At 41.1% G+C, this 25314-nt stretch overlaps 2 protein-coding genes across 4 annotated transcripts in view; both read left to right on the plus strand.

The window, feature by feature from the left end:
* Positions 1-3897, plus strand: part of Birc6 (baculoviral IAP repeat containing 6) — a 189449-nt gene extending 185552 nt beyond the window's left edge. Inside the window, exon 74 of the mRNA XM_033762215.1 lies at positions 2063-3897. Within this exon, the coding sequence (XP_033618106.1) occupies positions 2063-2251 (189 nt within the window). The 3' untranslated portion in view covers positions 2252-3897. The remainder of the gene's footprint in view (positions 1-2062) is intronic.
* Positions 3898-12347: 8450 nt separating this feature from the next.
* Ttc27 (tetratricopeptide repeat domain 27) overlaps positions 12348-25314 on the plus strand; it is a 164028-nt gene continuing 151061 nt past the window's right edge. For all 3 annotated transcript variants that reach the window (XM_010645223.3, XM_010645231.3, XM_033763504.1), the window contains exons 1-4: positions 12348-12634; positions 13844-14021; positions 16661-16790; positions 23635-23775. In XM_010645223.3, coding sequence (XP_010643525.1) covers positions 12535-12634; positions 13844-14021; positions 16661-16790; positions 23635-23775 — 549 coding nt within the window. In that variant the 5' untranslated portion in view covers positions 12348-12534. The remainder of the gene's footprint in view (positions 12635-13843; positions 14022-16660; positions 16791-23634; positions 23776-25314) is intronic.

A 25314-nucleotide genomic window follows, 5' to 3' on the forward strand; every position in this document is an offset into this window, starting at 1 on the left:
GAACTGTGTGTGTGTGTGTGTGTGTGTGTGTGTGTGTGTGTGTGTGTGTGTGTGTGTGTGTGTGTGTGTGTTATTGGGGATCGAACTCAGGACCTTGTGCTTGCCAGGCAGGCACAGTGCCACTGAATTAAATCCTCAGCCCCTATTGTTTTTTTTTGAGACATATAATTCAGGGTGACCTTGATCTTACTATGTAGCACAGGCTGCCCTTGAACTTGCAGTGATCCTCCTGCCTTAGCCTCCCTGAGTGCTAGTATTACAGGCTTTTTGTTTTGAGTGAAATAGTTGCTGCATAGCATATCAACGACATCTGCTCCACCTTTGGTTTTGTTGTAGAAAGTTACAATCTCAGGCTTCTGTTTTGTTGAGGTTTCCCTATTAATATTTCCATCATGGTGCATTGTTGATATCAGCAGTACTAGTTTGTTTTTCTTTGCCATACATGAGGCCAGTGTAAATATTTCTGAAATCTAAAGATGTACTACACAGTTCTCTGTTTTGAAATTGCAGCATTTCATTTGGAATTTCTGCTTCGTTCCTGAGTATAGTTCCTCTGCCGTTCAATTTGTGCTTTCATTTGGGGGTGGAGGGTACTGGGGATCAAACTTGGGACCTTGCACTTGTGAGGCAGGCAGCAGCACCACTGAGTTAAATCCCCAGCCCTTGAGCTAAATTCCCAGCCTTGTGCTCTATTAGTAAATGTAGCATCAATTGGAAAGTGGTAAACCAATTGTCAAATCACACGGTCCGATTAGTTCAGGAGATGGGAACAAGAAGTCTGTTCACAACATCATTTGATTTATTACTACATGAATAAGGACTGGAGGCTGCATATATGTCTTTTACATTCCTGCAGTTTCCATGAGAAATCCCTGCTAAGTACTGCAATTAATAAATGCTTTCACTTCAGCTTATGAAGTGTAATAAATACATTTTTGAAGATGGCTCTTGGTGTATAGAGCATGTTTACTTGAATTTCAGCGTTCGTGTATTTCACAGCGTCTGTTAGCATTTCTTCTTTTACCATTTCCAGCATTGAATGGCAGTGCTGCTTTCTGTCTAGTACAATTCATCCCTGCCAGCCTTCACTATGTTTTTGGACCTAGTTCTAACATGGGATCGTTCCATGATAAAGAAGGTCTGCATTCCCTGTGTCTGATCAGTTGACTGTTGCTCCATTTCACTCTCACAAGAACTTTGGCTCACATGACCAGTGTTAAAGTCCTCATCATCATTATATACCCACACCTCTCTTCTATTAGGAAAACATGTATTTTACTATACCAGGTCGTCTTCATCATCGTTGCATGCATAATCTGATGATTCACAGTTTTTTGTTTTGTTTTGTTTTTTGGTTGGTTGGTTTTTTTTGGTACAGGGATCAAACTCGGTACCTTGCACTTGCACTTTTGGCCTTCTCCAAAACTTGCAAATCTGGTTTTTCATGTCCTGTTGTACTGAATTGGGCTACTTCTACCAGAAAAATCAAAAGAAAACTTTTTCTTAACAAATCCTGGAGTGATGTGAGTCCATTAGACCCTCTGATGTTCAAGTAAACATACACAAAACCAGTTAGGTAGAACATAATACGGGTAAAAATCCCATTTTACCACTTTTGCACCTGTGCACACACCTTGCCCTTCATCATAGTAAGTGGGTAAACACATAGATTGCTTCTTGTATCCCTCAGGTAAGGCTGCTACTATTAGACACACAGCCAGCTACTATTAACTGAAGTACAAATTTACAGTAGAAAAGTAAGGCATGGATCTGCTGGACCCAGTGGCATGCTCAGCAGGTTAAGTGTCTATAATAATGACTGGATCAAAGATATGCTCAGGGGCCAGGGGTTTAGCTCAGTGGTTCTGCTGCCTGCCTTGAAAGCACAAGGATCCAAGTTCAATCCCTGGTACCAAAAGAAAAGAAAGAAAGAAAAATATGCTCAGTAAATATGTGTAATTCAAATGCTTTGGATTTTGTTAATAGCCACTTTCTCCCTCAGTGATATGCTAGAATCCTTGGAGTTTACAGTTTTAACATTTGTTAATTTTCTTCCACACAGCGGCATACTGCTCAGCTCCGAGAAGAGCTGCTAAAACTTCCTTGCCCAGAAGGCTTGGACCCCGATGCCGATGATGCCTCAGAAGTGTGCAGGGCCCCGGCAGGTGCTGAGGAGACTCTGTCATATGATCAGGTCAAACCTGGCAGCAGCAAAGACCTCCCGATGACTTCCAATTATGAACTGCATTGACATGAACCTCACAGAAACAAAGGCTTTGAAGCACAAGCCAAATATGTCAATATTTGTATGTAAGAAACTAATTATGTAATAGGTAATGAGACTGAAACTATACTATGCCCTTAAGGAGATCCAGTTTAATTCAAGGTGATCTTTTATTTACCTGTACAAGAGTGTAAACTTTTTTGTGCTTTTATTTTTCAATTGTGAAAACCACTGATTGGTATGTTCAACAAATTTGTGTATACAAAGAAATGGATAAATCACTGATATATAAGGGAAACTACCTTAGGAAAGAATGTTTACCGAATGCTTAATTTTTATTTTTATTTTATTTTATTTTATTTTTTACTGTAGAGTGAGGGGTTGTTAACAAAGAATATATATTGGTCATTCTTACAACTACTATTTAAAGTCAGCAACTTTTCACTGAATTTGATAGTTTGGCCATAACTTCATGCTCATATTTGATTTCTGAAGACCTCCTACATACACTTCAATAAAAGTTGAATGGACATACGCCCTCTTTTTTTTATTTACTGGTACACTTTTTAAATAATAAATCTGCCGTAAATTGCATTATAGCTGGAGACTTGCACTTGTATGGATGAATTTATTACATTCAACATGTTTAATTTTATGCCTTCTAATTCTAAGATGCAGAAAATAAATGAACATGATTTTATTCTATGCCACCATTTGGGCCTCTGAATGTATCCATTATTTGAATTTTAAGTACATGAAAAGGAACAGTCAATTTGAAAAGCTACTCTAAAGCGATATTTTTTTCCTTAAAGGGCTCATTTTCCTGGACTGTCTGGTTTTATTGCTACAGTCACATGTATGTATTAAAACTGAGGCTCTGTAGAGGAGAGAGGCTGTACTTCTCTGGTGCTGTTACAGTACGTTCTGTACCTGCCATACAGGCTCATTTTCATGCAAATTCTTCCTAGAGCCAAATAAATAAAGACTTAGGTGAATTAGTATGTCTTGTTTGTAAAATAGTTTGCCATTGTGTGAAATGCTATTCTACAAAAAATTGGGTGCTTTCAAATCCTACACATGGGGGAGCAAATGATGCTCTTCCAATACCAGTTAACAGAAAGGAAAAACCAAGGTGACGTACTTTTGACAGTATTTATATAAAACAAAGTAATAGGGGGAACCCTGAATATGGAGCTGACCAGAAGGTACAATCTGAGCAGTGACTTGCTCCCTGAAGAAAAAAGGCAACCAGGGGCTGTGATACTATCTCTTGAACAAAGTGCAGAATTCTTGAAACATGGATCAAGGAGAAACAAAGATATGACCAGGAATCAGAGGTTTCAAAGCATATTAGTGTCAGGTCTGGTGGATAGTGCAGTACACTGCAAATTACAACTGACAATTTATGACAAGGAAAAATGTGTTACACCTGCTAACTAAAATTTAGTGTGAAATTATTAGCAGTCAGAAGTAAAGACGCTGTCATCAGTGCCGTGCTATTTTTGGTAGTCTTTCTGTGCTTTGGTTATGGTTTATCAGGGATCAGATGCTAATACTGTATAACTAGAACTATGGTTGGATCATTTTCTCTCCCCCTCAGGAAGCTTTGTAAAATAAAAGCAACAATACCAGCAGTGTCAGATATAATTCATACATTTTTAAAACCAAGGCTGGAAAGTTTAAATCTGAAACAGGTTGCATTAAAATGATTCTGTCTGAAATCCTGATTTTGTGTCAGTGAACATTTGAGTATTCACTTTGTACTGGGTGTGGGTTTCTGCAACCTGCCTCTGACAGACATGGAACAGAGTGTCAGTGGTACAGTAAGTTATCTGGCAGAGTTTTCACGGGGCACTATTGGATCACAGTGGTGGAGCACTGCCGGGCAAAGTGTAGATGGGCACTGGGATGGTATGACTTGGAAAAGCTTGTAAAGAAAGACGTCTTGAGTCTTGTGGAATGAGGATAAAGAAGTTAGCCAGACTGAATGAAGTTATCCCAGGTGGCTTAGGAGCTCATTTAATGGCACCGTGCTAGATACTAGTGGGGTTTTGAAGGTCAAGTGGGAATAGTAGAATAGGATGCTGTAGTGGCATTTGCCATGTAGATGTTAGGTCAGGCTCAGGACCCTGACTGGGGCAGCTACACATTACAAGGTGCACATTCCTAGCTGGACTTACTGGGTTTTCTCTTGCCCACTTGTCCTTGTCAGGGCCTTATGTGGTCCAGTTGGTATTAAGTAAAGGGGGGTGGTGTATCTAGTACAGTAATGTAGGCAGTAGTACAGTGACCCTAGAGTGAGAATCTGTAGTGCGTGCGCATGCACATAGGTATAAACATTCAATATACTAAAGAGTTTTCTCTTAGGTTTTGTAGTGCCCTGTTTGGACCAGCAAACCCTGATAGACAAATGAAGACACAGACAGTATCTTTGCAGAGGCTCGGGGAACTTCACTAAAAAGTTTAAACTGACTTGACTCCCAATTTTACGGAGGAACAAACAAGTGTTCTGCCGAACTGGAGTGTTTATTTCAGAGTAGCAAGGCCTGAGGGCAATTATGCTGAATTGTTAACTTTATCTAATTGTCCCCAGGATGGTTCTTTTTTTCCCCTGCTTTGCTGGAGTTGGCAGAACATCCTTTCTTCAAATTGTTCAGCTCCTCAGGGTCCCAGGCTTCCGTGTCCTAAGTCCACTGAAGAAGATGTTAACCTGTGGGGACCCTCGAATTCCACAATGTGCCTCCCTGCACCCACTTTCGTCTACTTTGCGTTTTACTGGAGGTGGGGTGAGGTGGCTAACTTAGTTAAGGCGCCCAGCCTCCTCTGTGCTCTGTTTACCTGCTCTCCCACGTGTGCTCATAATTGCTCCCTCATCAAAGTTCCAACTCTTTCTGGGCAGGGTTTTCCAGAAAGTCTGATGAGGCGTTTATTCTTTTTTCCCCTGCCTGCAGACCCCCTTTTCCTACACAGGTATCAGCAAGTTGTCTCTGATCTCATTTTAATCTTTGGGGCTAAGGGTTTACCTAGGTTTTGAACTCCAGTAGAACAGTTTCCTAAGAATAATTTGTGCAGTTTTGGGAAAATCTTACTCCTTGATGATGTGGATTCTGATTTGACAGTGGAAAACTATAACCTCTGCTGCCTCAAAGTAGAAATCTCTAAGACCCCGTTATTAATTGCTGCTATTTCTTGGTGCTTATGTCCTGGACCTTGTGCCTGCTGCTTGATCATTCTCATTATCACATGGTTATCTCATAACAATTTCCCTGCTAGGTTGCAGGTGGGTGTGTGAAAGAAAAGCAGGGTGTTGATCTGTCCCCCCCCCCGCTTTCCAGTACGCTCTGTTTTGATTCTAGCAGGGGCCCCCATCCTTATAGGCAGCTGGGATTAATCACTACATCCTTGTCTTTCCCTGTTTGCAGAGGTCTCTATCAATTGTGGAGTTCTTTTTTAAACCTTGGCAGAGGCAGCTCCAAATTATATATTCAAACAAATCTCAATTCTGCATCAGAGAAGTGCTGAAGGTTGGGAAAGTGGTTAACTGGGAAGGTCTGAAGACCCTCTTACACCAGGTCATAGACACAGGGAATCCAGAATGGTATGACAACAGGGTCTTGCCCAATTTGACTCTTCGTTAGCAATTCTAACAGTCCCCATATCCTTGTGCAATCACTGTTTTTTAAAAGTGTAGCTTGGGGAAAAATCAGCCTGTTTGTCTCTATTCTTTTTAAACCACATAACCATGTGGAAACTTTCCAGTAATGAATCTTAAACTTCATGGGGGAAAATAAAAATTACAAAATATTAAGCCTTAAAAATCATGTGATCTAGGGCCAGGAATTTAGCTCAGTGGTTCTGTCACCTTCCTCACAAGGGCAAGGTCTCAAGTTCAATCCCCAGTACCAAAAAAAAAAAAAAAAATTCATTTGATCAAGCTCATCTTAAACCTCACTGTAGTTTCTTGAGAGCATTCGGAGAAAATTACTCCATGACTTTGATCCTTAAAGATGTGTTCCTTAACAGTGGGTACACATTGATTATCTCATTTCCTCTTTCCTCAAAGTTTAGAGTTGACTTATTCAAATTTTACTTAGTCTTGTTTCAAAGCCCAATCTGGCCACACACTTACAAGTTTAATCTTACATAGGAACATTATGCAAATAATGTATATGTCTAGATACTCATAGACAAGGGAACCTTTTTCATATTACTTACTTAACTTACCCTTCACAGCTGATTTCAACAGAATTGGGAAACGAGATCACAGGATAAGTATCATTAAAGTTCTAAAAGCAGAAGTCTTGAATGACACACATCCTGTTTGTTTTTTTCTGACAAATCTTATTCAGATTCTAGGGTGTGGATATAACAACACACTAACTTCCCATTTTCATTTACATAGACAGTAGGTCACTTGAAACATTCAGTTTGTAATAATGTTTGTGGGTTACTTTGCACCAATGACCAGAAGAGTCAAAGACAGGCCTACAATGGGTTTGCCTGAGTGTTCATGTGGAGGGAGGGGAGGTGCTTCTGCCAGGTTACTGACCAGGTGGTAGGTACTGATACTTCAGATTCCAAAGTATGTGATGAGGGCCGGGCGTGGTGGTGAATGTCTGTAATCCCAGCTCCCGGGAGGCTGAGGCAGGAGGATTGCTGTGAGTTCGAGATCAGCCTGAGCTACATAGTGAGTTCCAGGTCAGTCTCAACTACATAGTGAGACACTGTCTCAAAAAAACAAAAAACAAAAAACAAAACAATACAAAAAAAATCAAAACAAAGTATGTGATGAACATTTGAAGAACTCATTAAAATGAAGGTTTCTGAGCCCACTACACAACAGTTTGATTTATTGGAATGAGAGGGGGGCTTAAGAACATGTGTTTCTAATGGGTGTCATGGGTAATTCTTACTCTTTTTAATTTTTTGAGATTGAGCCTTGCTAATTTGTGTAGGTTGGCCTCGAACTCGGGCTCAAGTGAGTTTCCTGCCTTAGTGATTATAATGGTCGCTGGGCTTTGTGCATCTGATGCAGACTGAACTCAGGGCTTCCTGGCATGCGAGGTAGGGCCTGAGCTACAGTCCTGCCCATCTCGACATTGAGGAACCCTGATAACAGAGGGCAGAACAAGGGCCTTGGTGTCTTACTGATCTGTATTTGATTTCTCGCTGTCATTTTTTCACTTACTTATCAGAAGTCTTTTTTTAACTCAAATCAGATTATAGTATCAAATAGCATATAGGAAGAGAAGCACAAACACATTGCTAATACTGTTATATTGGAGCAGAGTCAGCCACAGAGTCTTATTAGGATTTCGTTTTTTTACCTTTTCTGGTGAAGCTACCCAGTACACTCAAACAGTAGTTCCCCTCCTTGTTAATCTCTGCCATTAGCATCCACAGGAATAAAATTGTTATAAATAATCCACTTGGCAAAGATAGGCTTTTTTTTTTTTTTTTTTTTTTTTTGGTACTGGGGATCAAACTCTGGTCCTTGTGCTTTCAAAGCAGGCAGTGGAACCACTGAGCTAAATCCCTAGCCCAAAGACAGGCTTTTGAAAGGAATATTTATTCCAGTTAATAGGGACTAAAATCAGGAAATTCTAGCAGCTAGCTGGGAAAAGTTGAGCTTATCCCATGGATGGGCTGACACAGAGAGGAGCAGTTAACTCGGAGAGATATCACCCATGAGTGGATGGGTTACCAGGGGGGAGAGAGATCAGCAGCTAACTGGGAAAGGAATTAGGCTTATATAGGTACTGAAAGGGCTAAGGAATCTGGGATGAAATATTTATGACTTGGATGCCCAAGGACGGTCTGCTCAGGTGTGTAGAGAATTGCTGGTTTCTTGGCACCAGGGGGTTGTATACTTAGTTTTGAGTCCATTTGCCCTATCTGAGAAGCTGCTGTTGTTTGTTGAAAGCAGCCTGTTTCTCTGAATGTCCTGTTGACTTAGGCCAGGCCTAACAAAAATCCTTCATCTGTTGACTGAATGGGCACAAAACCTAGGAACACATTCTCATAAACTCCTTCCGTGCACACCAGTCCTCTCTGGGGCCTCCTGAATATATCAAATCCCTCCTCCCCAGGAGGCAAAGTTACACAGATCTGACACAGCCTCTCTAGTACAGCAGAGTGTCATCTTACAAAGTTTTGGGTGGCGTGGGGTTCCAGTATTCATAGACTGAGGGCCATAGGCATTTGCCATCTGTAAGATGTGGTTACCTGTGCCAGGCTATTGCTGGCGGAGGCTGGCATTTAAAGTCCTTTTTGGCTGAATGAGTCTAAGCCTGACCAGCTAACTTTGAGAAATAAGGATCTGGCAGTGGTTGGTTGACTTTTTTGGGGAGGGGGAATGGTGACACAGGGTCTCCCTATGTAGTCCAGGCTAGTCTTGAGCTATGTAACCCAGGTTGGCCTCGAACTCACAGTGATCCTCCTGCCTCAGCCCCCTAAGCAACTGGATTATGCCCACCACACAGCACCACTGAACTAAATCCCTGGCCCTCACTGTTATTCTTTTTTTTTCCTTTTTGGTTTTTTGAGACAGGGTCTCACTATGCAGTTGAGCCTGATCTGGAACTCACTGTGTAGCCCAGGCTGGTCTCGAACTCGGTGATCCTCCTACCTCAGCCTCCTGAATGCTGGGATTACAGGCGTGCGCCACCACGCCCGGCAGTCACTGTTATTGATTCTTAAGATAAATAAATGTTTGCTGTGAAAATTTATTTTCGTTGTGTGCATCGGCTGGCATTATTCATCCTGATTTTGTCTTTAAGCATTTGTTGACCCATCTGTTAGGACAGTGGCCACATGCAAGCACTGGAGATGCTTGGCAGCAGACAGCAAACACATATGAACCAATCGGTTACACCTAGATCAGTCTGGAGGGACTGAATGACACTGACACCGTCACCTGTGATTTTTCCAGATTGAATCAAGAAAATGTGACTCAGTGGTGACTCCCTGTGTCTACTTTAGATACTGCATTTTCTTTTAGTTGGATAGTTTTCACTCACCTATGGTATACATTTGGGAGTAGCATGAAATGTCAGCAACGTTACATCCTTCCCTAATTGGCCAAAAGGAAATCTAAGGCTACTGTCCATATGCTATCCATTATATCTTTGATCCATAAACCATTTTGTGATTATTGAAATCATTTTCTCATTAGTTTTGTTAATGAATATTAAGGGAGACTGAAAGGTCATGAAGTGCTCATTGCAATCCTAAAGTTTTTACACTTGCACTAAGGAAAGAGCCTGCTATCCTTTGACCACTTAAGACATGACAGGGCTGAGGATGTAGCTCAGTTGTTTGGTGCTTGCCTAGTATACATACTCTAGGCCCTGGATTCAATTTCTAGAACCTCACGACAAGAAAAAAAAAGAGAGAGAGAGAGAGAGATCCCAGAACCTCAAAAAAAGAGGTGAGAGATCCAATATCTAAGCTGAAGGTGCACGGAGAAAGGTGTCATATGTAAATTACAATGTATGTTTCTCAGTAAACACACATTGAACATTTGTATCTAAATTCATTTTTTCAAAACTTATTAAAAGTATGGTAAAGTTAAAAAAAAAATAAGACATGACCACAAGGAAAAGGAGACTAACGTGGTTTGGAAGGTAGGTAATCAGACTGAGCCGACTAGAGAAAGGCTCATCTTTTAAAAAAGACAGTGACAGCGATGTAGCTCAGGTGTCTGCCGGGCAAGACTCAGGGTCTTGAGTTTGATCCCTGGTACTGGGGGGATGGGGGAAGGCAACCTTTGTTCTACCCTGAAACATCCCTGGAACACTCTGAACTGGGAATACTGCACACGGGGCTCTGAGATTGACGATTAGGTCGGAGGAAGAGGTGTGGCTAAGTGAAGGAGGCCTCTGGCAAGCCCACCAGTTGGACGGACTGTGGCCCATTGCTTCCCCTGAATAGCCCTGGTCTGGCGGGGTTTGGAACACACTGTGCTTTGAATGCTGAGATCCAGGCTTTGCTGCTCACTTGGCTCTGGGACTCCAACAAACCCTCACCTTCAGGCAGGAGATCAGACTATCTGAGCAATCTGACCAGCCCAAGACAACAATGACATTCAGGTTCCAAGCAGACTGCCCCACCAGGACACTCTTCACTGACAGTTAAGTGACTCTCTTACCTGGGGCTCAAGGTTTCCACCCATTTTTAGTTCTGTGGATTAAACAGTTACCCAGCACCTTGCACTAAACCCTCTTTTTAAATTTTGTGGACACAACCTCACTATAATCGGGCTGGCCTTGAACTCACATTGATCCGCCTGCCTCAGTCTCCTTTGAGTGCTGGACAAGCAAGCGTCACCGCATCCAGTTATCTTTTTTGTTAAATCAAGACCATCCTCTCCCCTTGCATTACTATTGGATTCACTTTGCCCAAAGGGATTTTAATAAATAGACTTGATCTCTATGATTGCCTAGCATAATGTATGTAAAACAAATCAACAGGCCTGAAATTATTGTGAAATTTACAAGTTGGCTGTTAGGACCTATGGAACCTACAAAGGAGGAACTCTGGTATAGCCTCAGTTTGTCTCTATAGATGTTCATCTTTAACATCTGTCAAATAGTTCAGACATCTGGATTTTGTCCTTCAAGAAATTAGTGGACCCAGCGGGTGTTCAGGCAGCGCTGGGAAGTAGCCGTTCATCACTGCTCAGAATGAGGACATTAAGGCATCAGCTATCTCCACTCCAGCCAAGCCTGGCTTGTTTTGGCATCTGGCGGCAGCAGGTGAATTAAGCTGAGTTCCTCATCCCCCCTAGAGTGGCTCTGGGTACTGAGGAAAAAAAGTGGATTAAGAATTAAGTGAGAATCGAAAAATAACTTAAAGAGAATGATTGAGCTTCCTCTTTGAAGTTGGGCACAGTGCCAGGCTTTTTCAGAGAGCTGCGCACTTAGTTCCTCCCTGAATTCTGCGTGGGCAGCATTACCCTAAACACACGGGAAAATTTGTCACCTCGCAGTTTTCTCTTTTCCACTCTTGGGTTTGCTGTTCTACAGCGTTCAACCTTCCTTGCCCCAGTGGCCAGGATTTCTGATTTTATACAGCGGCGGCGTCAAAACCAGATAGCTTTTTAAAAAAATTTATAAATTTTAATTTTTTGGTATTTAGAGACAGGATCTCGCTTGTACAAGACAGGATCTTGTAGTTCAGGCTGACCTTGAACTCACTAGGTAGCCCAGGCCGGTCTGGAACTCGCAGAGATGTTCCTACCTTAGGATCTCCAGTGCTCTGATCATAGGCGTGTGCCACCACGCCTGGCACTGAATCCTAGGGGATGTGAAGGATAGCCAGACAGCAAGAACGTAGTTTTGCCAAGGAGTAAAGGGCTGAAGCTCTCACAGGCAAACAGCAGCCAACTCTCACTAACCTCAGTTTTTATTAGATATATGCACAATGCTTCCATGAGAATAAACAGCTAGTTCTTTACAGATTATCTCTAGCAAAGCATTAGAAAATATTTTTTTATGAATACTTGCTTCTAGTTATTCATATACTTTCTCAAAACAGACTGTTCCCAGTTATCAGATGGTTCTCAAGACTGTCGGCAGCCTTGAAATTTCTGAGTTGTGGCTCCGTGTGCGGAACCACAATTGCAATTCCTATTCCAATCCGTGTCCCAACATAACCTTCTCCTATACGTGGCACCAGATAGGTTTTTACAACTCCATTCATCCAAAAATTAAAGACCCAGCTTCTGGCCTGTGCTCATCAACTCCACTTGAGAGTCACTAACTCCCCGGAAACTTGCCCTCCAATTGCTGGGAAGGACCCACGTGCGTTTACCGTACAGGACTAGGATTTTCATCAGGTCAAGAAGATTTTCATTCAAGTAAGCCCTAGTACATCCCTGTTGGCCAAGACTTCAGTGGTGAGCTTTTGACCCCAGGGATCTCTGGGCGGGACCCCCTTTCCCACCCGCTTTGTGGCTTTCTCGGTTCGCGGAACATCCCCCCTAAAGGTGTGACTGAGCTAGACCGCGCCCCAGGACCAACCCTTTCAAGCCTTGGCGCTGGCCACACCTACCGAGCATGCGCAGCAACCAGGCTCGGATTGGTTGCCTAGGCGGAAGCTGGTCCAGGGAGCCTTTGTGTTTTTCCCAGGTTGCCCCGCGCTGCTGTCATGGTTCCTTCCCTTTGGCCGAATCTGCACATGGTGCTCTAGATCTGTGGATGTCTTTAGGGTAACTGTAGCCACTAGACTTCGGCGACTTTAGACTCGTCTCTTTTCACTTTTTGTTCACGTTTGAGTGACCATTGTAGGAACTTACTTTGTGTGCCACCATGTGCGGGGTGATGTGGACCCCGGAGGTGGCAGTTCTGAGGGGCTTCTCTACTGAGACTGAGCGGCAGCAGTGGAAGCAGGAGGAAGCGTCTGACTCAGGTGAGAGCGGCACACCTTCAGGCCGGCATGGGAGCTGTGAGGACACGAGATGCTAGGCCAGAATTCTTATCCCTTTCTGTTCCGATCCTTCACCCGTTCCCCTTTCCAAGTCTAGGTTTTGGGTTGTCGAACCCTTGACACAGTGGGCAGAACTATTGGGCTCCTTGCTTCTTAACGCCAAAATTCTCACCGCCCAGGTTCTAGAATAACAGTGGCAGTGTCAGTGAGTTTTGTAAACCTTTAACATTTATTCAGCGATATAATTCCTATAATGGCCATGTAAAGTAGAGACAAGTTTTAATCACGTATTGCAGATTAAGGCATCTATGTTGGTTATTTGGGATCACATCGCTAGTAAGCAGAAAAAGCTGAAACGAGGCCGTAACGTTGTAATTCTTGTGAGCAATGAGTATATACCTGACTAGGAAATTTTAAGCAGTACATTTACTAATGACATATAGGGACAGCTGCTTGTGGGATTAAGCCTGGATCCAGAAGAATTAACAGTATGTACGTCCTGTGTGTGTGTGTGTGTGTGTGTGTGTGTGTAAACATAGAATGTGTCAGGAAGTTTGAATTCTGACAGTATAAAATCTGGTGGTTTTGAAAAGTTTCATGGAACTTCAGATTTGTGCAGATTTCTTACTCAGAATAAGTCTGAATGGAGAAGAGTTCAGCAGGAAAAATCAAGTGCAGAAGGGTTGATGCATGGTGAATATCAAGGAAGGAATTAGTGAACCAGCATGTTTGAAATTCTTCATGAGGGAGAACAGTAGGGGAAGGAGGAGCCAGAGTGTGAAAAGTCCTAGGATCCTGGCTAAAGAAATGTTTCTGTTGCCAGAGTCTTTGTGAATTTTTCAGCAGAAGGGTAATATTGACAGCCCGGAGATTTAGCTCAGTGGTGCTGCCACCTACCTCTTCTAAGTGCAAGGTACCGAGTTGGATACACAAAAGAAGAAATATTGACAAATATTGTTTCATGATAAAACCTCCCTTTTCTTCTCATGGTCAGTATAAGCAAGCCTCTAATTCTAGGAAAGATGGAGTATGTAGACTGAGGAGGATTTGCTCATTGCTTTGCTGTTAATGTATAGCAAGCATTCTAATTGTATACCATTTTTTGTATAGTAAAATGGTATTTAGTAGGTTATCCTTTACAGTATGAAAAATTATTGTTTTGGATTACTGGACTAAGTTTTTATATTACAGAGAGTGGATCACTCTTACAGTTGCTGTTAGAAGGGCGCTATGAGGCTGTGTTCTTCCATTCAGTGACTCAAAATATTTTAAAATTTTCAACAATGTCTGAAGAAAAGATTGACAGCTACCTGGAAAAGCAGATAGTAACATTCCTGGATTGCTCTGCAGATTTGGACAAAACAGAAAGGTACAATTTAACTTAAAGTTTTCATAGAGAAACAAACTTGAATACATGTAATAGCTTCTTGACATTATAAGGTACTGAATTTAGCAGTTGTGAAATTTGAACTCATGATGTACCAAGTAATCTATGTAAGATCTTCTGTCCAGGAGACCACCATCTAGAGTGAAAGTAAAGTGTTATAGTGGAGTGTTATAATGAGATTGGCTCCTAATTGAATGGTAACTGTTAAAAACATTGAGCTGCGACTGGGGATTTTGCTCAGTGGTTCCAGCGCCTGCCTTTCATGCACAAGGTCCCTAGTTCAATCCCCGGTATCAAAGAGCAAAAAGCAAAAACCATTGAGCATCTGAAAATTTAAATCTGATATGTTTTAGCCATAGGTAAGACTTAAGATCATATTTATGTTTTTAGTAGTGGAGATTGAACCCATGGCCTTTGCTCTGAGCCGTATCCCCAGCCCTACCTTATTTTTTAAAATTTTAATTGATTATTTATTTATTTAAATTCTATGTGTTTATTCATGTACTTATTAATTATTCAGTGGTACTGGGAATGAAACCAAAGTTTGCTCTACAATGGATCTACACTCCTAGCAGTTTTTATTTTTGAAAGAGGATCTCTACAAGTTGTCTAGGTGGGACTTGAACTTACAACCCTCCTGCCTCAGCCCCTGTAGTGCTGGGCTTACAGGCATGTACCACTGTACCTACCCTCTCTTGATTTTTATTTTGCTCTCTGATATGTAAGCACCATAGCAGCCGCTGGCCTTGTGGTACTCAGCAAGCCGCAGGCACACATGTGTGTGTATCATTCACTTTTAGACTAGAATTTATTTTGGAAAGGGACACTTCATTTTACTCATTTTAGAGCATTTGAAAATTAAACTTATTCTCAGTGTACCTTAAGGATTTTTCTTTTAGAAAATTATATTAAGGCTTTAAGATTTTTCCATATACCTGTTTTGTGCAAGCGTCCTAACTTTTGTCTCTCATTTTCTCAAGTGCTGCTTACTCTTTGCTCTGCTCTCAGTTGTGCAGCATCCAGAGCATTATATTCTGATTAGCATAGCTTTGTGTTTGTGTGGTTTTTTTCCTTAAAATATTTACCTTTTCAGGAAGGGCTGAGGATCTGGGAAGTGAAGAATGACTACTGCTCACTTTCTCTTTGAATTAAACTCCATGATTCCCTGGCTCTTATTTGTAGGAGTTGAATCCTCCATTTATGTTTTCATTTAGAGGTTGAAAAAATACAGGTGCTACAGCAGGTGGCTAAGAATGGTTTTTACATTTTTAAAAGTTTGGAAAAAAAAATGTGACATACCAGGCCTAAACTCTTTTTATAGCTGTTCCTTTGTAGAAAAAGTGTATCTTGTGTCTCAAGCTAAAGCAGGTTGAAAAGTCTGAGTTTTCAGTCAAATTTCTAGTTTTTTTATTCCAGCACTTAGTGCTGTATACGGAATCACCAAACTGATAGAAACTTTTTTTTTTTTTTCATATGATAACTGGGGATCGAACTCAGGACCTTGCGCTTGTGAGGCAGGCATGGTGCCACTGAGCTAAATCCCTAGCCCTAGAAACAACTTTTTATTGTCGGTTTGTATAAAGTTAGTTTTTCTTCTATCTTTTGGCAATGTCAGCTCTTTTAAACAGAATACAAGAAGAAGTTACAGTGCCTGATGAGGATGTAAATTACCCTGTGAGGGAGGAGTCTCTGTGGTGATGGGATTGTTCCACATCTGCTTTTTTCAGTATGATGGCCATTGCCACATTTGACCATTGACTACTTGAAATATGGATGGTGTGACTAAGGTCTGCAGTTTAAATTTTATTTAGCTCAAATTTAAGAGCCACATGTGGTACATGGTTGTAATATATTGGACATTGCAGGTGTAAATTTTTTTTTCGTAATTGTTTTTGGGTTGTACTCTAGGATTGGCTCTGTACTTTTTCTTTTTGAGACAGGGTCTGGCCATGTAGCTCAGACTGGCCTTGAACTTGCAGTGATCTTTCTGCTTCAGCCTCCCAAGTGCTGGGATTACTGGGATGAGCCACCACCTCTGGCATGTGATATCTTTTTCTTAGCCACTTACCAGTCCTGTTATTTAAATACAGGATAACTAGCCGAGCGTGGTGGTGCAGGCCTGTAATCCCAGCACTCAGGAGACTGAGGCAGGAGGATCACTATGAGTTCGAGACCAGCCTGGGCTGCATAGTGAGTTCCAGGTCAGTCTCAACTACACCCCTGTCTCAACTCCTCCCCAATACAGAATGACCAAAAATTTCATTTTTTGTTAATTTTTATATAATAATAGAGCATTAAATACAAAAATGACAATTTTATTCAATATTTTTTCTGTGTATGGTACATCTTTTTTTTTTTTTTTTTTTCCGTACCAGGGATTGAACACAGGACCTTGCACTTGTGAGGCAGGCGATGGCACCACTGAGCTAAATCCTTGACCCTGTGTATAGTTTAAAACATTTAATACCTGCCTAAGGGATCGTATGTAAAGAAACTCCCTGTCTGAGTGACAGTAGGGGGAAACTGCTAAGTAAGTGGTTAATAAAACTGGTGAGTTAGTTTGTTGAGGTAGTGTGGTGATGGTAGTTCATATTTGTTTCTTTTCTCATTCATACATGCAGACAGCGGCTGATATTCGTGCTTGGTGTGAGCAGTTTGCAGCTTTTTGTTCAGAGTAACTGGACTGGGCCTATTGTGGACTTGCATCCTCGGGATTTTTTGCCATCTGCTCTGTTCCAGCAATTTAGTGAGGTATGCTTCTTGAAAATATGTGGTTTAGTGATTGTTCATTTATTCTTTATAAACAGGTCTTTATAAATTGGAATTAATAGTAGGTAGGAAAGCAGTATAACTTTGTTGCTATTGCAGAACTAATAAGAATGCTTGTTTGCTGGATGGATTTTCAGTCTATTGTCAGTTTCTAGCTCCTCTTCAGATATTCCCATTTTATGGCGCTCTGTTAGCGGCTCTTTTTTTTTTTTAAAGCACAGTCAGCTGTACCAGTTACCTAGTTTCTTACGGCACCATAATTATATAAAGTTTTTTGGGAAAAGCAGCAAATCTGGAAGTTGCTTTGATTTTGTTGAATTAAGTTTTGCTGTCCAGAAGTACTTTCCTTTATAGTGGACCCTTGTCTTGCCTTTTTTTAATTTTTGGTACCAGGGATCAAACTCAGGACCTTGCACTTGTGAGGCAGGTATGGTGCCACTGAGCTAAATCCCTGGCCTTAGAGTTTTGCACTCTCTTCATTCCCAAGGGCTGATTTTATGTAACTCAAGTGGGTTAGGTGAAGACTCAGGCTCCCCCACACAGCCTTCAAAGTCTCTCTCCTGTACACAGGCAGATCTCAGGGTCCTTCGAGAGACCTTGGCCCAGAATTCTCAGTTATCCCCATATAGGAAAGGATGTTGTGTTTTTCCTTCTGGAACTCTTTAACGTTTAAAGTTGTACCTGAGACCATCTGGAAGCACAAGCGGCTGGCATTCAGGTTGTAACTCAAGACTTTGTAAGTTAAAACTATAATTCTGGGACTGGAGATTTAGCTCAGTGGTGCTGTGTCTGCCTGGCAAGCGTAAGGTCCTGAGTTCAATCCCTGGTACTGCAAAAAAAACAAAAACAACAACAAAAACAACAACAACAACAAAAAACCCTAAAATTATGATTGTAACCTAGTTTTTCATATATCTGGCCAGTTATAACTCCAAGGTCCACTGTATTACAAATACACAGAAGCGCTGGCATAGAGGTGCTCTGCAGTGATAACTGTTATTTTCTGTATGTGGGGAGACTACTGTCTTACGTCAGTTCGTTAATCAAACTTGCAGCTGGAGTCCTTCAGGATTTTTTTGTTTGGTGCCAGGCATTGAGCCCAGAGACTCACGCATGCCAGGCAAGCACTGTACTGCTGAGCTATGTCCATAGCCTCAGGAATTTTTTGAACACTCAGGCGTATGGCTTGGTGAATATGAGATGACCTATGAACAAAATATAGAAACTTTGATTTGTCCAGCCACTTGGTAAGCTTGAACATAGCTATTAATTGCTCATCCTTGAAAAAATGCCCCTTAGTGCTGGGTGTTGTGGCACACGTTTATAATCTTAGCACTCAGAAGGCAGAGGCAGGGGTATTGTGAGTTTGAGACCAGTCTGGGCTGCAGAGCAAGTTTGAGGCCCACCTAGACTACATACTGAGACCCTTTCTCAAAACACACAACAAAAGCCAGGGGTGGTGGCGCATACCTGTAATCTCAGCACTCGGAAGGCAGAGGCAGGAGGATTGCTGTGAGTTTGAGGCCACCCTGTATCACGTACTGAGTTCAAGGCCAACCTGAACTACAAAGCTATACCCTGCCTCAAAAACACAACAACAACAAAAAAAACCGCAATCCCCCAGCATTTCTCCCAGTATTTAAAGCTGATGCAAAAAAAGAACTGCTTGTGTACTGTTATGTAGCTTCTTGAAGTTGGAAGTAGAAAGTAAACATGGAATGGAGTTATTAAAATAGGTGCTAAAGATCTGATTGTAGAATGAAAAGAGAAGTAGAAAAGCGGGCATGAACTGAAAATCATTGAAGTTAACTCTCTATACTACAGCTTAGTGTGTCATTTTTTATATTGCAATTAGAGTAATTGAAATTTATAATGCTAGCCAGGCGTGGTGGTGCACACCTATAATCCCAGCATTTGGGAGGCTGAGGCAGGAGGATCGCTGTGAGTTCGAGACCAGCCTGGGCTACATAGTGAGTTCCAGGTCAGTCTCAACTACATAGTGAGACCCTGTCTCAAAAAAAACCAAAAAAATAAAAAAAAGAAATTTATAATGCTGACCCTAGACCCTACGTCATTATTGAAAAATTAAAGTTTTTTGAATGTGTGTAAAAGAAGGGAATTTATAGTTTCTATTTTTCATTCAAAATAGAAAAAATAGGGCCAAGGATGTTGCTCAGTGATGCCAAGCCTGCCTGGTAAGTGCAAGGTCCTGTGTTTGATCCCCGGTATCAAAACAAAACAAAAAATGGAAAAAAATGGGTCAGGGATTTAGCTCAGTGGCACTGTGCCTGCCTTGTAAGTGCAAGGTCCTGCGTTCGATCCCCAGAACTGCCAAAAACAAAAACAAAAAAAATCTATGGGGCCGGGGATTTATCTCAGCAGTTTGGTGGCTTGCCTCTCAAGCGCAAGGACCCGAGTTCGATATCCGATACCAAAAAAAAAAAAAAAAAAAATCAAATCCAAAGTTACGGCACTTCAAGAGAAATTTTCAGTTACCTAGGAATTTATTTATATGGAGCATTTCACGCCTTTTCTTTCTGTGTATGAAACAGTTTTTGGTTTCCCTGGCCCTTTGGTGGTTGGAAATTGACCTAGTAGTCATAGCTCTAAGTATTATGGAGCACTATGTCTATTTTTTTTTCTTTTATTGAGTTTATTGGTACATTTTAGGTATACAGTACAGTTACATTCATTATTGAGATCTTGTGCCTTTACATGACAGGTGGTGCTTTTTTCTTTTTCTTTTTTTTTTTGTTTTATTAATTGTTTTTGGCAGTGCTGGAGATTGCCTCACATGTGTTAGGCAAGTGCTGTGCCACTGAGCTACATCCCCAGCCCTGATGCTTGGTTTGAATGGAGCTTAATTCACATGTGTCGTATCATTTTGGACCTCACAGATTTGAAATAGTCTAGGGATGAGAAGAACGTAACCGCAAAGCTGTGGAAGAAACTTGTCAGAGGTCTTGTAGCTGGGGGATTGGAATCCACATTTTCTGCTGTAGCAGCATAAAAGCACCTGTACATTCAGGACACAATTCAGAGCAGTGCAGAAATGGGTTACATGAGAAGTTCCCACCACAAGAAATGTCGGCACTAATGAAGAGGTTTGTGGAAACTGGATTTTGTTAATGCCTTTTAGTTGGGAGTGGACCTCGAACTGAAACCTCAGCAGTGATTAGGAAATAGGGAGAGAAAGGGAGGAAATGCATTCTAGGTATGGTCAGATGAGCGGTGAGCTTTTCTTGGTAATGCCCGATGGTTTGTCAAAAAGGTTTTACAATTTATACTCCTTACTAATAACCTGAGGATTTTATTATTAGTCTATTAGAAGACAGAGGAAGCTGAAGTTTTAAAACTGGCAAGTGGCACGTCAGTATTTTCTTGTGGTAATTTTCCTTTTTGATACCAGGGATCAAGCTCGGGTCCTTGGGATTGCAAGGCAGCCACCGGAACCACTGAGCTAAATCCCAGGCTTTCCTTTTCTAATTGTCCGTCTTAGTTTTATAATACACAAATATTTGCAAATGTATTTCATGGTCCTGGAATATAGTCACCAAAGCACAATTAATTTTCCCCGCCTCTAATTTACGCGCTCATGTGCAACCGTGGCATTTATTGAGGTATTTTCTGACCATGGTGCAAAGCAGCTCCAGAGGAATGAACCTGAAGGTCAGAATCTGACGGTTGGTCACCTCTCACACATAAAGGTCGATCTCATGACAGTCAGGTCTTATGTTAAGTTTGTCTCTGGCTTCCAGATGTTGAATTTTTTTTCCCCTATGATGTAGATGAATATGTAAGTGTTATTTGCTCTCTTGACTGAGGGATTTCTTTTTTTTGGTACCTGGGGTTGAACTCAGGACCTTGAGGTTGCTAGGCAGGTGCTGTGCTGCTGAGCTAAATCCCTAACCTTATTCTTAAGGGAGTTACTAACTTTTGCTTTGCCCATTTTATTGAAAATATAAATAATTCTCTTTAAAATGGATCATTTCCCAGAACCTCTGGAAGCACATTTAGAACTTATTTGGAATGTCAGTGTTATATTGTTAGTGTCAGAGGTGTATGGACAAGTGCTTAACTGTGATGCATAGCACCAGGAAGACAGTGTTACTTGGTTATTCATTGTTCTTGTATTATTATTTGGCTTGTTAATACTAAGACAGTTTTGAGTTGAACAGTAAGAGGTTTGATAATCAGCCCTTGTCTTTATGTATCAGGGGTAATGTTAGCATAGGCTCTGTCCTTGCACAATTTTTATTTGCTGCCCTATTAAATTGCTTGTTTTAAAATTTACATCATGTATGTATATATATATATATATATATATATATATCTATCTATATATATATATATCTGTACCAGGGATTGAACTTGGGACCTTGCGCTTGAGAAGCAGGTGGTGGAACCACTGAGCTAAATCCCCAGCCCTAAAATTTATATTTTATTTTGTTTTGTTTTGTTTTTGGTTTTTTTGAGACAGGGTCTCACTATGTAGTTTAGACTGACCTGGAACTCACTATGTAGCCCAGGCTGGTCTCGAACTCACAGCGATCCTCCTGCCTCAGCTTCTCTAGTGTTGGAATTGCAGGCGTGTGCCACCACGCCTGGCTTTAAAATTTATATTTTAATAAGGAGCTAAGTGTTCTGAAATTTTTGCTAGAACAGATAGATGTATTTATCTCAGAGTGATTAAAGATTCTTTTCCTTTAAGCCATGCACTGTATCTTCCTGTGCGTCACTGGTTTGGCTTGGAGTTTAGGAAATAAAGATTATGTCCATCTAAATTATGAGGTGATTTGATGAAGTTCCAGTAGGGTATATTGGGCTGATCTTTCTCTTGAGTTCTCAGTGTTTGCTTGTGTACGTGGTTCCTCCATTTGGAGCTCTTACAGGGTACTTCAGAGTCTTCGTGCCTGTGATGAACTCATGGTGAAGCTCTTCTGCTATCGGTTCTTCTTGTGTGTGCCCCAGTTACTCACACCGCTACAGTCAGACAGACAGAAGTTGTCCTGCCCTGTCCTTGAGGTTTTCGTAATGCTTAGCACACACAGCCCAGGGCTTGCTGAGGATTAGGAAGATCAGAGAGATATCTGCAGAAGTCAGTGTAGGATGGTAGGAAAATATTGTTGAAGAATAGATGTTCAAAAACCTGGCCTTGACTTGATTTTTTTTTAAACATAGAGTCTTGCTATGTTATTCCTGCCAGCTGCAAACGCCTGGATTACAGAGATCCTCCCAGTTCAGCCTCCACAGTAGGACAGACCACAGGCATGTGCTACCACACCCAGTTTAACTTTTTGCATCTATTTCCCACTACAATGGAGGCAGTTCTAATAACTTCAAAACAATTCCTTTAGTTAGAGCGAGAGAGAGAGAGAGAGAGAGAGAGAGAGAGAGAATTTACTGTCTTCTTTTTGCTTTGTTTTATTTTCTTTGAGACAGGGTCTCATTGTGTAGTCCAGGCTGGCCTGGAACTCATGGTGATCCTCTTGCCTCAGCCTCCCAAGTGCTGGGGTTATGGGAATGTGCCACCATGCTTGGCTGTGTTTAAGGCCTTCTACCTCCAGAGGGAATAGTATGCTTTATTTGCATTTTTGTCTGGTAATTTATGTTGAGTAGTCCTCTACTAACACCTCTCAGTTATGATGAAAATAGCACAAAGGATATAAGCACAGCTATGTCTTTCTTGCCTTTATTGAATTTTTTAAATAATATTTGATATTTAGCATTCAGATATTCAGTATTGAAAATAAATTATTGAGCTAGACGCTGACATTACATGGAGTATTTAATTTTACCTCACAAGAATGCTATGACCTAGGTTCAGTTATTTCAGGTTAAACAATTGATGAAACTAAGAATGTAGTTGAAAAATTGCCCTCTACTCACAAAGCAGTAAGATGCAGAGGAAGAGCACTCCTGTCTGTGACATTCCTAACGGGTACGCCTTTCTGCTGATTGTTGTGGGAGCTGGTAAAGTTCTGCAGTTGCTTTAGCCATTGTACAAAAGCTATTCATCAGAGGAGAGGATTTGTAAAGAACATCATTCATTCCTTTATTTTTGTGGCATTGGGGATTGAACCTAGAGTCACTGTATCACCGAGCTACATTCATAGCCCTTTTTGTCCTTGCTAAATTGCCCTAAATTGGCCTCACATTTACAATTCTCCTGCCTCAGCCTCCTGAGTATCTGGAATTACCATTGTGTGTCACCATGCCTTGCCCTGTTCACTTGGCCTTCTCAGCGTTTGATCTCATCTCAGATCTCGTTGATGGTTTGGCTTGATGAGAATTGTGCAGTGGAGATGGGCTTTGTAATAATGCTTGCCAGCTAGTGAAGCATAAGCAAAATGTAGGTGTTCTCTTTCACTTAGGGGTGGTATTCATAGGTAAATCTATTAAGTGATGATGCTTCTTCAGTGTAGGATTTTCGTGAGTTCCCTGTTTTCTCTTTAATTTAATAAAATTTTTTGAGACAGGGTCTTGCAGTGTTACCCAGTTTGGTCTTGAACTCTCCAGTTCAGTTGATCTTCTTGCCTCAGCCTCCTCAGCAGTTGGGCCTACTTATGCATACCACCACCCCTGGCTGATCTGAAACATGTTTTACTTTTTGGTTGTGTCCCCTGTTTGTCTTGAGTTTGAGCATGTGGGTGACCATCTGTCAGGGCAGGTCAGACTTATAAAGGGATTTGCAGTGTTGCTGTGTGGTACATTAATGACCTTATCTCAATGCTGAATTAACTGGAAAATATATGTGTTATTATAAGACATACAAAGTTGTTAAACATGTAAGTTATAACATTTCAGCTTACAAACTTGTTTTCAGGTCAAAGAACTGGATATGGTTGTTCTGAGCCTGCTCACTCTAGATGGTGAATCAGTGTATGGTCTGACTACAAAACCTATCCTGCTACTGATTGCACACATTATCCTGGTGAATATAAGACATAAACTGACAGCTGTTCAGGTAAGGAACAAAAAAGATTGCAAGCAGCATACTGTCAGTGAAATTCTGTGACATTTATGTTTGTAGCATCAGACTGTACATGTGATGCTGACGATATCTGGGTACATTTGGTTTTCTAAGTCTTTTTGAAGGTATATAATTTTAAAATCTGATGAAAGTAAGCAAAAAATTTTTCTCCTTATGAGATTTCATCTTGTATGAAGTGACTTATGTTTAGCCTCATTAGTAATTTTTTGTGTGTGAATGAGAATGTTCATTCTTAGAATCTTAATGTTTAAAAGCATCATTCATAGAATTTTGTAAATTCCATGTAAAAATACTGAACAATAGCAAGAATGCAGCAGGTCTGAGCGACTGCATCCTGGCTCATAAACTGCCTTGTTTCATTATTTGGTTTGGATCTCGTACAGCATTTGCTATGCTATGTATGTATTATATGGTTTCTTCACTTATAAGCTAGCTAGCAGGAAACTCATACTCACAGGAAGCTGATACACAGTAGGAGTGACAGAACTGCAGAATAGACACCCACATGGCCTTTGGCAGGTGGTGGAGGTGTCAGCTGTGCAGTGCGCAGGCCCGTGGAAGAGGCCCAGCTCTGCTGAGTGGTGATGTGAGAGCAGCCGGAGACATTATGTAAACAGATGGGTGGAACTGTGTTCCAAGATAGCAGTGCTTATGGAAACTCAAATTCATATTTTACATACTTTTCACATGTCATGAAATATTTCTTTCAATGATTTCAAAATATGAAAATGATTTTTAGTTCTTGGGCTGTATGAAAGAAAGCCGTGAGCTGGATTTGGCCCACAGGTTGGAACTTGCCTGCCCCTCTCTATCTGATTGCTTTAATGGAGACCTGTCTTGTGGTCTTGTGAGAAATGGTGTCTAAATGTTACGTGAAATCTCCCAATTTGTAAGTGTTGGCTGAAAAGTTTTAAGAAACCCAATATTTTAACTGGTTGTGGTGGCCTGTATCTATATTTTCAGCTTCTCAGGAGCGAGAATCTCTGGAGTCCAGGAGTTTAAAAGCAGCCTGGGCAACATGGCAAGATCCTGTCTCAAAACAAGCAAAATTCCCAGAAATATGTGTGTGGGGGGTCACTTTCTTAAAACATTTAGGTTTAGACACTGACCTTGATTTAAAGAAGAAAAGAAGTGACGTCTCTATTGCAGTTTTTACAAGAACCAAAAGTTTTGGAACTAGTTGTTTGAGAAGAATTTTGATAGATGATTTTAGTATGTTGCAGCAGATATGAGACTTGTCTTTGGTATTTTAGTGATATTAGCTTGAATAAGATTTTTCCTAGGTTGGGGATTTAGCCCAGTGGTTCCGGTGCCTGCCTTGCAAGCCCAAGTATTGGAGTTCAATCCCCAGTACCCCCCCCAAAAAAAAGAAAGAAGAAAGCTTTTTCCTGAATTGATCTGGGTTCAGTGGCTCCATAGACTTATTTTATCTAAAGAAAGAGTCACCAACGTGAGAACGTGTGAGGCTGGAAAATGGCTGTATTTTCTCTTCCTTTTTTTTTTTTTTTTTTT

Source organism: Fukomys damarensis, unplaced genomic scaffold (genome assembly GCF_012274545.1).
Source record: "Fukomys damarensis isolate Sample0158 unplaced genomic scaffold, DMR_v1.0_HiC HiC_scaffold_2, whole genome shotgun sequence".
Classification (NCBI taxonomy): Eukaryota; Metazoa; Chordata; class Mammalia; order Rodentia; family Bathyergidae; genus Fukomys; species Fukomys damarensis.